The sequence below is a fragment of the Pleurodeles waltl genome, chromosome 4_1 (assembly GCF_031143425.1).
Source record: "Pleurodeles waltl isolate 20211129_DDA chromosome 4_1, aPleWal1.hap1.20221129, whole genome shotgun sequence".
NCBI lineage: Eukaryota > Metazoa > Chordata > Amphibia > Caudata > Salamandridae > Pleurodeles > Pleurodeles waltl.
Window position 1 is genome coordinate 998,027,877 of NC_090442.1, and position 14,395 is coordinate 998,042,271.

The following is a 14,395-nucleotide window of genomic DNA, read 5'->3' on the forward strand; positions in this document are numbered from 1 at the left end:
GCACCTGCTTGAACTAAATCTTGAATCATGTCCTTCGCTGGATGGAGGATTTCTGGTTAACTATGATACCAGTAAAGCACAGTTTATCTTGATAATGACAAACGTAGATATCTTTAAACTAGAAAAAAAGATTACAAAGTGATGCAACAATGGAATTTCATAGTGCAGGTTACTCAGTCCATAAAATCCCTTGGATGGGGGGGCTTCTTGATGAGCAATTATCAGTGAAAAAAACACTCATTACTAAACAAGCACATTCGGATTTAATTAACACCTACTAGTCAAGTTATCACCGTTACTTGAGGATAATGATAGAGCTTCCTTAGCAAGAGCAGTTACAGGCTTGCATATATCATGTATGTGTACTTGAGGAAATCTAAGAAGTATACCAGCTCATGTTGGGTGCAAACAGCTAATTTCTCACATGTTCCGAAGATTAGAGTGGAATGTAGGAGTGATGGAAAAGGAGTCAAGCCTTTAAGACAGTGTGGAAGGAAGGTCTAGAAATGCAGAATATATGTTGGGGCGACCCCCTTTGGTCAAGTGAGAAAATTCTGTTGAATATTGACAAATGTGCAAGAGTATGTGCCAGTTCGTGTACTTAGCTTTCAGGAAGCTAACTCCTGGCAACCTTGTAGCTTATACCTATATATATTTACTACTGGACTGGATAACATCGAAACACATTTCTATTCCTTGAAAAGCAATCTGTTTTCCTGAATACTACATTGAGTACAAGATCCCGATCAATAAATGTTATCCTGCAGGTGGTTGCCTTCATCAGTCCCTCCTGCAGGTAAGTGCCAGAAATTCCTCTGATTTCAAGGTTTAGCTCTTAAATTCTTAATGATGTAACAGCATTGGGTACCATGGAAAAATAATGTGTGGGTGCTTGGCCTGAGTCCCCCCCCTGCTTAGCATTGTCACTTAGCACAGTCCCCATGTTAGCAACTCACAGAACATAGAAAACAAGTTATCACAGCTCTGAATTGGCTGCCCATACCTTTTTCAGTTGCCATTTATTATGTCCCTCTGGGTTCCTTCACAGTTCACTGTGTCACTGCTAGGGTGATGTTGAAAAGGAAGAAGGACATCACGAGAACATAACTCACTCAATTTTGCACTGTTTTGGCTACCCAATTTATGAACCAGTGTGGTGGAAAACCAGTGCCTAAGTGACAGAACTCTAGAGTGATAGTGGTGGAAAGCCAGAGCCTCAATGTTCTCTGTGGTGGGGGAGCTAACACGGCCAGGGGGCTATGCCATCCCCCTGGTGCCCATTAGCATCTAGATAATTCTCTCCAACACTGAATGGACATTCTGAGCTTGCAAGTGCCACACTGGACTGGGCCTCTTACTAATTCCTCTCTCAGTAGACAGGAGGCTTTGGCTGCAGCCCAGGAGGTCCATAGTGTGGGAAGAAAGAAAGGAAGCCTCCTCAGAGAAAGAGCTTTCCATATTGCAGCAGGTGCATTTCCCCCAGTGCCCAAGGGCTTGCGGCACCCAAACTCAGATTGTTGTTTATTATCCAACGAGAGGATAGATTTCCATTACTTTGTAGCAGGGCCAGTGGCAACATTGCTATTTCTTCATGGAGCAGTGGGAGCAGGAAGTACCCTGAGGGGTGTGGAAAGGCTATCATACTGGCGTAGGTATGATTTTGATCTATTCCTTCCATATTTGTCTGTAGGTGATATGAAGAGTGCAGACTGCCCGTGTTTCAGAAGACAAGTTGTAGTATTAGTGTTTTTAAGTGTAGCTTGAAAAGTACACGCTCTTCATTGAGTATTTTGTTCATATTTTCTTGTTGGTAGGCCATCTAGGTAGATCTTCTCTTACATAGGAAAAGTTTTTTTTGAGTTGTAATAACTTTAGCACCATTTGACAAGTCTCCAAGAAACTTTCCAAAAAGCTGCTACTTTTTGACCCCTGTGCTTCCCATGCATTTTCCAAAGACTTCTTTAGAGAAAGCTACACCAAAAACTGCTGAACCGAATTACACCAAATTTGATAGGAAGCTAAATCTTGGTCTGCAGATTGTTTTTTGTGATCTGGTGCAAATCCATTCAGACGTTTTTGAGAAATTAAAGATCAACAATAATTGTATATATGTAGGTTTGAGCTTGCAAGAGTTGTTGGGAAAGTCTTGCAGGAGTGCCAGTCCAGTCCACTCTTGCTGGATCGGAAAAAAAAGAATTGTGGCTGGACTGCATTTAAATAACTTATGTCCAAGGGAGCCCATTCCTGCATCTGATTTAATAAAGGGGAGGGAGACTGTGTGCCCACCATCCTCCAGAGACCCTGGGGAGCCCACTCCCAGGGCTGAAATTTGTGAAAATGTTGAGGGGGCAGCATGGCCCCCTCTGCCAAGCCCCCAAAGGCCTCAGGGAGCCCAACCTCTAGGCTGAAATGTGTTTATAAATGAAGGGGTGCCCCCTCCCTCTGTAAAATGAACCTGACCCTAAGGGATGGGGTCCCCATAGTGAAAATCGACCGGGGGGGTCAGGTGCCCCCCTCTTCCCTTAAACATAATAGCAGGCCCCAGGGGATGGAGTATTCAGGGCAGAAATCGGCCTGGTGAGGAGCCATGCAGACCCCCTCCCTGAACCTCTAAAGACCCCGGGGACCTCATCCCCGACAGCTGTGAAATTTGGCAAAAGGGAGGGGGTCATGCAGCCCCTTCACTTTGCCATTATTGGGTCTGGGACCCCATCACCCTGGTGCCGGCTCCCTAGGCTATGTCCTGGGGAGCCCTTCCCCAGGACATAGCAGTTTCTATGCCTGCAGTTGTGCCAAGCAAGAGCAAGCACCAAGTCCACTCCCAGTGTAACTCTGTAATGGATCTGCTGGTACGCAAACAATGGTGGGGGGGGAGGAACTATACACACCTAACTCCCCTCAGCATACAGCCAAAGACCGTGTGCCTCGTGGAGTTGGCTGCATGCGGGGGTTGTTGGGACGTGGGGATTAGACGCAGCCTGTGCACATGGGCACAGGCCATGTGCAGCAGAGGTTATAATAACCTATGGTAATTATATATTACTTTACGTTAAAAAACACAGATTACAGGTATGTTATAGTTAGGTTCATGTTTTACCCACACAAAACCATAGACATTTAGCCATTATAGTTATACTTAAAGTTATCTGAAGAAACTGTCATTTGTGTCGTTAAGCACCTTTAGGCCCTGAGTTATAGTTTCTTAACATAAGTATATCTATAACTGCTGAATTTCTATGGTTTTGGGTAGGTAAAACGTGGACCTAACTAGAAAGTCCCTGTAACCGCTGAAATGTGTGTGTGTGTGTGTGTGTGTGTGTGTGTGTGTGTGTGTGTGTGTATATATATATATATATATATATATATACACAAAAGTTTAAGTGACATTATGGTTGGGTTAAAATGTAAAATAAAAAAAATTCTCTAAAAACAATTAACATTATTCACCACTTAGTTAACTCAAGGAGTTATTAATCGCTCCCCTGCCATGCACAGTATTTTCAGTTCTGTCATTTCAGTTGTCATCAATGATGTTATCGATAGTGTGATAGAAAATGTCACGAGTAATGAATTGTGTGGGGCTTTATCTTTGCTGAATTTCTGCAGTGTTTTTTTTTAATGTAAAGTCATTTTTACTACTATACCCAAGTAGGCGCATCCTATGGCATAGATGGCCAATCCCACACCACTCACAAAACACCCTGCTGGTGGCTAACCCCACTTGGTTGCACAACAACAACTGACAGACACCCACCCAGCATTTTGTGTCCCGCTGTAACCTTGTGGAACTCCCTTGAATTTCGGTGCAGAGTACCGCAAGTCCACTGCGCAAAAAAGTACTTTGACCAAAAGCCCCATCCCCTCAGAGGCCAGGGAATCAGGGGACCCGGCCCCCCTCTTATATATTGTTTTGTTTTTCTTTTCAGGGCATGGGGATCAAGTTTCCAAGTCCCAAAATGGCAACTGCAACATTTCTCTTCATGTTGTAGCCTGCTAATCACAGCCTTTGGTCCCGAGGACAGGCCTCTGTCCCGCAAATCCAGTCCTTCAATATGCTTCATCTGCCGTTTAGTACCTTGGTACTCTCTTGGTAGTACTGTGTTGCTAGATAGCTATAAATGTTGAAGCTTTATTTCTCTCAAACGGCTGAATAGATGTATACCAAATCACAAAAAGGAACACTTTCTAGGTAGGGATCTAGCTTTCTGCCAAATTTTATATAAACCTGTTTAGCCTTTTTGACTGTATAGTACCTAAAATTCTGAAAAGGATGGCATTTTTTTGTGGCTAGTTTTGTGAAGTTTCGTCAAATGCACCAAAGTTATTAGGAAACAAAAAAAAACAATTTCCTTTGTAAACCTGGTGTTAACTATAGATGCGCAGTGATGATATATATATTTAGTTAATTTCACAAACAAGTGAAATTTTCTTGACTTGTTAACTAGTGTCCCTAGGAATCTTTTGCCGATTTACGCACCAAAGCCTGTCTTCGGGTCCTGAGTTCGTCAATATCGGCTCACAGATAATCTCCCCAGGGTTGCATCTATTACCGTTGTCTGTGTCTTCAGTCCTGTCTACTATGCTTGTACTTCTACAAAGGTTCAGTAATATACCCACTCCAGAGGGATAAGGGGCCTCCCCGGATGCTAGCAACCTCCGCTCCCTTTGACATTTCTTTTCATTGGACCATAATCGTTGCGTATTCCATGTGGACACAGTAGCTGCTACGGGGAAGTCAATGGCAATATAAAGTAGTTGCATGACATAAAATGTTAATAGCTAGGGTGCTGTTTCCAGAAAAGCCCACTTTAATTTTGTTGGGATGATCTTGGTTGGGCAAACGATGACTGCTAAGGCCTCCTTGAGAGTACCTCGGGAGTGGATTATTTTGTTGTGTGTTTGTAATTTTGTTTAGTTTCTGCTGAAATTGTTGAACTCGTTGAGAATGCATAGTAATGATCTTTTAGGATGTATATTAATTCATATGGTGCTTCCGAGTGTACTTTTGTAACAGCTTCTAAACAAAATGCCTCTTTTAATAATCATCTCCTTTCAGAAGAGAATCACTTAAAAACTTGACAAATAAAATCTCACGAGCTCGTGGCCACACATGTGAATTAACAAAGTGTGCCACCTTCAGAGAACTAAAATTAGAAGTAATTTGCATTGTTTTTACTTTGGAACCATCTGCATGGTGAATTAAAGGATGCAGCTTGTTCCTTTTTAAGCCAAACCTGTTCTCGAGCCTCAGACAAACAAATGGGAAGGATAATGATCATTGCAGCCAATAATAAGTTGTTCGTTTTTTGTTTATGCAATTTCATGAAGAGCTAAAATGCCTTTTGGTCACTTCAGACTGCTTTGAGACACAGTAAGCATGCAGAAATGCCAAAATAAAGCATATTTTGGACAACCACTTTGAAAAGAGTGAGCTTAGTATATCGAGGTTAAGGACTGGGAGGTGCCACACGCTTCCTAGTGGATCCCAGAGCCACAGTGGTGACCCCTGAAAGACTTCAAACAGCCAAGACCAAAAAGTAGGGTGACTTGGTTGAGCAGGGACACACTCCGAAAAGGATGAGCTTTGGTCTGTGGGTCCTCTACCTGGTGCCCTGTGCCCTGTGTGGACGGATCTAGCCATTGTGGGCCCGGGCCCGTTTTCGAACATGGTTAAACTAGTGTGTGGATTATTTATATGAACCAATCGTTTCTGCCATTTTTTGCTGCATTTGACGCTTTCAGCAAAAAAGAAGGCCTCAGTGCAACTACTTGAGCCAGCCTTGTTAAAAATGATAAATATAAAAAAAATGCTAATCTAAGATTTAATTATTATACTAACTGAAAGTAAGGGATGTAGAAGTTGATATGTGCTTCATTTCGTACCATTTTCAGTCTTTTTCATTTCAAACCCCTCTTGTGTCGCACAACTGTGCAGGAGGTCCTGGGCGTGCTGCAATGCCCACTCCAGGAAACAGTGCAGCGTTTCGTGCAGCCTTGTGGACCAACATGGAGAAACTCATGGACCAGATCTGTGCAGCATGTGTGCAGGTACGGCTTAACCTGGCTGCAAGAGTAATGTGGTTATTCACCTACAAGTTCTGAAGTACCCATGTTCGGTTGTGTCATGTTTCAGGTGCAACATCTCCAGAAGGTACTAATTAAGAAGAGAGATCCTGTCACTCACGTTTGCTTCATTGACGAAATAGCAAAGGTAAATCTACTTTTCTGCATACTTTGTCTGTTAGTTTGGAAGAATGAGTGCCAATAATGTATGCATTATTTGATATTTTGTAATTGTGATCATCCTGTAAGTTTATCTAATCTATTCTTTACAATCTGGGGAGGTCGTTTAATGTTTTTTATCCTATTCAAGTGAATCCAGATTCTCACAAGGTTTTTATAATCTATTTAAGCAGCGGTGACGGTGATGTGTAAAATGCAGGAAGTGCGGCGATGTTATGGAGTCAAAATATGGATTGAAATAAGTAAATTTAGTTGCTTACCTCATTATATTACGGTTCAGTAATGTATGTGCAGTGCCAGGGCAGTGCAGGCAAACTTGTGAGGGATTGTTTGTTTGGGGCTTCCCTACCACAGGGAACCGCCTGTGACACCTTACACGAATTCTGTATATTTTATACATTCACTGAAAACATCAAGCAATTAAATTCACTTAAAAGCACAATTGAAGAAGTTGTGGTTACGAATTAAAACTGAAAAATAATTAAAATTCACAGGTTATGGTTAACCCGTTACTATATGAGTAGGCTCCCGTTTTTACACCATTTACCTGTATAACATTCTTGCACTGTGGCATTGTGTTGTGTGTACATAATAAGTGCACTCGGGGTGATGATCGGTAGAGTGTCTAGAACATTCTCAAACATAAGGTGCACTTGGGCTGCCTTCAATAGGCATCTGGAATTTCTGGCTGTGGAAGCCGAGTGCCTGCCACTCGCTGGAGGTGTGCATGGAGAAATGAAGGGTGATGAGGCCCATCCCTGGGGTACAAAGTAGACAATGAAGATTTTGCTTGCTTTCTGCATTGCACTTACAAACTTACTCTGTCATTGTACATATGCGTCTCGCTTTACAGAGCAAGGCCATGAAACATTTGCTAGTACCTCCGTAGAGGGTTGGGTGCATGGTCTATTCCAATTTGGAGTAGGATGTGCTTACTCCTGCTAGCCCTCGTCACTGCAGAGCGTGCCGACAGTGAGCACAGAGAAGGTGCCTTGCATCTAAAGCCTTTTGTCATGTCACAGTGAGAGGGGTGCCGGGAGCAGCTTTGGGAGGTCGGTCAAATCTCTAGGACCACCCCTCTTGGACCAGGCATATGTGCAGACCACCGGGCTGCGTGCCCTTGGTGTATCAGGAATGCTACTTGAGGAATTGAGGCTGTTCTCATGCCCTCAAAATGGTGTTCCTATTCTAGCGAAGGCAACAGTGGGAAATATGACTGCACACTGGGAACGTACAATGAATAGGGCTGGGAAAACCCGTGCTATAAATAGGCCTTTCTGACAATTGCGTTTATCTCCTCATGCCACCAAATTCATAATTGTCACTGTAAGCAGGTGAGGCAATTAGCGATGCACGCCATTAGCTTTCTCCAGGGAGCATGCTTTCTGTTTCTTCTCTGTATTTTGCGATATTTTGCTATTGTTACAAGCGTGAAATATATTATTTTTTCCCTTTATCCAGCCCATAAAAATAACCACGCAGCCACCCAGTTTTTATACAGTGACCCATATTTGGTAACTATTCCAGTCCATTCATTTGCATTCTATTATCGCCTTGTCTGAATCCATTTGATTAATTCCCTCCTGTCAGAGGAGGGGCTGTAATACCTGCATATCGGCACAGTTGCATGTGTAAGAGTGGACGTGGCAGTAACACCACTCTCAGACCTGTGGCTAGAGTAGCAGAATCCCCTTCCCTGGTAGAGTTTCTAGCTAGTGCGGATATGTACGCCTTCTTCAGCAAGACCTATGGTGCCCTGGGATAGGGAAGGTGTACCGTACTTTTTTTTTTTTTTTTTCTTTATTGAATTTTACAGTGAACAGCTCTTACATTGATTTAATAAACAGTGTTATTTATAAAGCAGTTATGAGATTCTTTTATCATTATTGCATCTGATCATTTTATATATTTAGTTTTTACATGTTTTATAGTTGGAATCTTTATTGCATTTGGTTAAAGTAGCACTGTAGAAGTAATGAGAAAGCTGGAAAGAGGAAAACAAAAGAGATAGAAACCGGAATGGGGCTGAGGGAACAAAGCTATATATAATGGGTTGTGGGGGGTGGGAAAGATGCTGGCGGTGGAGATGCATTGGTGGGGGGATTTGACGGTTTCTTTGTGGGTGTTTGTTAGCGCGGCGGGACTCGTGTGGGACTTGGGGGTGTTCTATATTGCAGTCTTGTATGTTTCCTTTTGAGGAGTATTGTGGGTACCTGTATAGGGTTTACGGTTGTGGTGTCTTGTTGCTGTAGTCAATTGCTGTTAGCTTGTGTCAGTGATCTAAGGCGGGCGGGTGTCGTCTTTTTCGAGTAGCTGTTCTAGGAAGGTGTCCCATATCTCCGCATTTTTAACCACTATCCCTATATCTTTAAATGAGTCCAATACATGTTTTTCTGCATTGGCCCAGTGTATTAGGTCTTTATGCCATCTGTTTATGTCTGGGGTACCAGGGGACTTCCATTGTGTAGCGATGAGGCGTTTAAAGGTGATAAACGCTAGGTCTGCGCATCTATGTTTTTGTTTGTCTTTTTTGCGTCTGTGACGTATGCCCAGTATGCAAGATTCGGGTGCAGGATTCAGCTTTAGACCCGTCCATTTGTTTGTCTGTTGTGTGACGGTGTGCCATGTGCAAAGTAGTGTTGGGCAGTTCCAGGTCATATGACAAAATCTGCTTCTGTGGTTCCGCATCGTGGACATTCAGACATTGCTTGTGGAAACATGCGTTTTATGCGAAGTGGGGTTAAATATGTCTGGTGTAAATAATTAAGTTGGATGTATCTGAAGCGGGCCTTGCGGGAAATTTCTCGCGTAGTTGTTGGGGCCATGGTCCATTGTTGCTCTGTGAGAGGTGTTTGCAGGGCCTTATCCCAGTGTGATTTAGCTTGTGTTTGTGTTTTTGTGGGGTAGGCTTGTAGTATTTGGTATATTTGAGATATACTTGGTTTTGTGTTAATATCTGCTAGTAATTCATGTAAAGTAGGGGCTGTTGGTGGTTCTGAGTTGCCTTGGCCCCATACTTTGCGTATCTGTCCTTTGAGTGCCCCGTATGTTATGAATTCCCCTGGTCTTGGTTATATGCCTCTGTCAGTTTTGTGTATGTTATGTATTGCTCGTCTACATATAGGTCACCGATCTGCTGTAAGTCTTTTGCTATCCACGTCGTTAGATGCAGTGTGTCGTGTAGTTTATTTATCCCTGGTATGGCTAGTAGGGGAAGCTTTGGTGAGTATAATGGTACGCGGGTTCCCTGAGATACATATCTGTTCCAGGTACGTTCGGCAACTGTCATTAGTGCATTTTTATGATATGAGGTGTGTGTCCCACCTATGAGCCAATCTAGTATCTTTGTTCTCCCTAATTGTGTTCTCACTTTGTGGCCCTCTGGCCTTGGGGGGGTCTTGTAGCCAAGTCATGATCCAATGCAACTGTGCTGCTGCATAATAATGCTCGAGGTGAGGTACCCCGATTCCCCCCTTTTCTATTGGGAGGTAAAGTTTATCAATAGCCACCCTTCTATGACCATTCGCCCATATCAGTTCAATCAATAATTTGGTTAATTGTGCAAAAAGTGTTTTTGGTAGTATTAGTGGTAGTGCTGTGAAATAATAGAGTAGTCAAGGTAGCACTATCATTTTGGCCAGAGCCACTCTTCCCATAGGTGAGAGGGGTAGTGAGCACCAAAAGGGTATTGAGCTTTTAATTGATCTAATGGCTCTTTCCAGGTTGCCTTCCTTTAGATCTGTAGCACTATGATAAATATGGACTCCTAAATATTTAAAAGTGGAATGTTCCCATTGTAGGGCATCTTTTGTTGACGTTTCGACGTGCGGTGTTGGGGACGGGCGCATGGGGAATATGCATGATTTGGACCAGTTGACACGCAGGCCAGATAGGTCTCTGAATGTGTTAAGTAATTGTAATATATGTGGGAGGGATTCTGTGTGGTTGCGCAGATATATTAGTGCATCATCTGCATATAAAGATATTATGCGGAATTCTACGCCATCTGGGATACCCCATTCTACTGTTTCATTGCGTAGTCTTGCCGCAAGTGGTTCTATTACGAGTGCAAATAATAGTGTTGATAGTGGGCAACCCTGACGCGTTCCTCTCCCTTTGTCAAATTTCTCTGAGATGATTACGCCGGTTTTAATCCGTGCTTTGGGATTTGTGTATATTATGGAAATCCAGCATGTAAAGCCAGCGCCGAATCCCATTTTTTGTAACGTTGTCATCAGAAATGGCCAGCCCAGCGTGTCAAAGGCTTTTTCCACATCCAGTGACACCGCCACACTGGAGTGATCCTGTTCCGGAGCCATGGGCATGATGCGTATTAAGTTTCTTATATTAATAGAGGTATTATGCCCTGATATAAAGCCAGATTGATCTGGGTGTATCAGGGTAGTCATTAATGGCAGGAGGCGATTGGCTAGGATTTTCCCCAGTATTTTATAGTCTGAATTTAATAGAGATAAGGGTCTGTATGAGCGGACGTTTAAAGGGTCTCAACTTGTCGCTTCCCTTTGTGTTTCTGTGAGTTGTCCTCTTTCATATGCTTCTGGTAGCATAGTTTGGTATGATGTGATTATCTGTGGTGTGAAAGTTTGGTAGTATTCGATGGGACGTCCGTCCGTCCCTGGGGTCTTATTGTGTGCCAACTGTTTTAATGCTTGTAATATCTCTTCGCTTTCGATTGGTCTATCAAGGTTAATTATTTGTTCTACATTTAACCTCTTCATTGGGGCTTGCTGAAAGAACTTTGCCAGTTGTGTCGGATGTGGGGGAGGTTCAGTTGCGTACAGTGTACTGTAGTATTGTTTGAATGTATCGTTGATCTCTTGTTGTGTATTTACCATTGTGCCTGTATCTTGGCGTATAGCATTTATGGGTGTGACTTTCTGCGTCCCTTTTGCTAGCCACGCTAGTAGCCTGCTAGAGCGGTCGCCTTCGGTGTGTAGACGTGCTATGTAGTGTTTGTTGTCAAATTTACGCAAGCGTGTCTTGGTTGCATTCCATTGATTTTTGAGGTTAGTTAATTCGATATTGTTGCCTCTCCCCAAAGCCAATTCGCATTCTGTGTTACGAATTTTACTTTCTATTTCGTGTAGTTCTGCACTTAATGCTCAGCGGACCCCGCCTGCCGTTGCTGTGCACATGCCTCTTATAACTACCTTGTGTCCGTCCCATTCTATAGCACGTGATGTTGTTGTCTTTGTGTTAATTGCAAAGTACGTTTCTATTTCTTCTGATATTTTAGCACAGAAAGGGGGATTGCGCAATAGGGTGGGTTGTAGGCGCCATGTTGGTATGCATGTTGATAGTCTGCCCCATTTTATTGTTACAAGTAACGGGCATTGGTCTGATAGAGTTTTGGCTAGGTATGTTGCGTTATGTATCATATGTGCTAACCCGTTAGTGCATAATAATAAGTCTATTCTCGTATGGAGGTGGTGCACTGGTGAGTAGAAAGAGTATTCTCTATCTGTGGGGTGTAAACGCCGCCATATATCTTGTAGTTCTCTTTCTTGTATCCATTTATTAAATGCACAGGACAGTGTCTTGCTCTGGGTGTCTCTCGTTGGGGGGGTGATCTATCCAATGCTGTCTCAATTACGCTATTAAAGTCACCCCCCCATATAGTGGGTATGGTCGGGTCATATGGGATTTGTGTGGTGATGGTATGGAGGAATTCTCCCTGTCCTGTGTTGGGTTCGTATAGTCCAATTATCGTTAGTTGCTTTCTGTCCAACTCTCCATCCAGGCTAGTGTATCTTCCATTCTTGTCTGTATGTACGTTTTTGATTGTGTACGGTACACCCGGGGCTATCCATATTAATACTCCCTTCGCATATGTCGAGGTTTTGGTTCCGTGTGTTATTCCTGACCAGTTTTTGTCTATGTCACACAGTTCGTGCGCTGTGGCATGCGTCTCTTGTAGGATAGCTATGTGTATTTTGTGTTGTTTAAGGTATGAGTGTATCTTACGTCTTTTGGTCATATTTGCCAGTCCCCTAACGTTCCAGGTTACTATATTATCTGCCGTCATTTTGTGTGGATTGCTTGGTATAGTGTGTCTCACGTGTCCCGAGTCCCATACCATTACGCATGTCACGCCCCGAGTCTCCTTTTTGTGGGATATTAAGCATCTTGTGGGAGAGAATGAAAGTGAAAGAGAAAATAAAACTTACATTGGTTAATCTAACTGGGGGCTGCAAGGCACAACTGGTGCAACTGTTTACATTAGTTACTGCAAGGTCCATTCGGTAACCCATTGGGTTGTGGGGGGGTGTTGTTATATTTTCCGGAGTGTCTCCGAGTTCCAGCCCGGTTGTTTGTATTTGCATCCCTTCTCGTGTTCCATTTTGTGCCAGGTATGGTTGTTGCTCGCGTATAGTGCCTGGTTTGGTTTCTGCATGTTGCTTGGTTTTTTTTTTGTTTTTTTGTTGTTCCAGGTTCATTTTTGGGGAAGAATTTCTGTGATATTTTCGTTGTTCTGTTTTTGTTACTTGTGTTCGTGAGTACGCGTAAAAGAAGTCCCGCTATTTCAGAATTAAAGGTCATCCGCTGAACGTGGGGTAAACGTTGGCCCTGTGGTGAGTGCCGACGTGATCAGGCCTTGTTGACTGTTCGTTGAGTCAGAGTCTGAATTATTTGTGTCTTTGTTGGATCGAGGTTGTATGGATGAGAACCTGTTCGCCAGTTTTAAGACTTGGAGATGTTCCGCCTCTACTTGCGATTTTGTAGGGCCCGATTCAGTCTTGCGTGTTGATTTTTTTCTTGCGGCGTGGTTGTGGATTCAGCCATTCTTTTTGTGTTCGGGTCTCGGCTGTAGGGTCTATCAGGCCTTTCGCATGTATCCCGGTCCACGCATCTTCTGATGTTGGGAATATGTGTGACCTTTCGCAGTCCACTACTTGCAGTTTGGCTGGGTACATCAAGGAGTATGAATAGTTTTTATCTCTCAGTATTTGTTTTGCTGTGTTGAAAGTGGCACGTTTGCGTTGGACTTCAGCTGTGTAGTCTGGGTAGGCCGTGATTTTTGTATTCTCTGTCAATTGGGCCTGTTGCACGCGCTCCTCACCTCTGTCTCATTCAGCTCCGCCGGTCAGGTTTCTCCCGGATTCAGGTAGGCCCGCGCGCGGGTGCCGCCCCGGCTCCTTCGCGGGTCATCCGGTTCGTACTCGCTGCGTCGTGGGCTTCCGTTGTTCGTTTTTCCTTATTATGTTATCCTTCTTGCACTCATATTCAGTAGTTTTCATGTGCAATATCTGGGATCTTGGTGCTTTGTCAGGATCTTTTGCCGGCTGTGGACGGAGCTCGCTTTAGAGCGTCCTTTCACGGCGCCATCTTGGCCACGACCCCAGGTGTACCGTACTTAAGTGCCCCATCAGCCATAGTTCTAGCAAACATTGTTCAAACTTCTGTCTTGGAGCACAGACTTAAAACAGTGTGATTGGCCTCGTAACGTATTTCAAGTTAAATGAGTGAAACGCCGCCTGTTTTTAACTTCAACCCTAACTTCAACCTTTGTCCTCCTTGTGGTAGCCCACTGAGCTCCAGGGCATTCAAACCCATCCAAGTGCTCAGCGTTTCCCTTCTCACAACCCACTGAGCTACTGTAAATGCCTGAGGTTCTGCAGGAACATGGCTGAACTCCAGGTGGCTCTGACTTTACATGGGTAGAGACCCGACAGAGCACCTGCTGTCACCCTCTTGCCTGCCATGGCTCAACTAAAGGTCTTTAGGAAGGAGAGCTCATGCAGGCACTCAGTGCAGCTCAACCACAGACCCGGCACAGTTCCTGCAGGAACCCATCTGTGCACCTACAAAGACAAAACTGAGCTCCTGCTGGCAACAAAAGAAAAAGCAGCTCCTGCAGGGACCCAACTGAGATACTTCTGGAATCCCACTAATCTTCTTCATTCCCCCAAGTATCCATGTCCTTGTCCGCAAGAGGGCACCTACAGTGATTCGCATTAGCGCCAACAGGGACTCAGGTGAGCTCCAACAAAGACCAAGCTGAACTACTGCAGCATCTTTCGAATCTCCTTCAAGCACCTCGAAATGAACTCCTGCAGGGACCTATCATGCTGCCTGCTTGGACCCACCAGAGCAGCTTCAGGGACACTAATGACCACCTCCTAGAACCCTC

At 43.9% G+C, this 14,395-nt stretch overlaps 1 protein-coding gene across 1 annotated transcript in view; it reads left to right on the forward strand.

Annotated features, from left to right (window-relative positions):
* COG5 (component of oligomeric golgi complex 5) overlaps positions 1 to 14,395 on the forward strand; it is a 1,306,288-nt gene that overhangs the window by 625,045 nt on the left and 666,848 nt on the right. The window contains exons 10-11 of the mRNA XM_069229832.1: positions 5,936 to 6,048; positions 6,134 to 6,211. Of these exons, the coding sequence (XP_069085933.1) occupies positions 5,936 to 6,048; positions 6,134 to 6,211 (191 nt within the window). The remainder of the gene's footprint in view (positions 1 to 5,935; positions 6,049 to 6,133; positions 6,212 to 14,395) is intronic.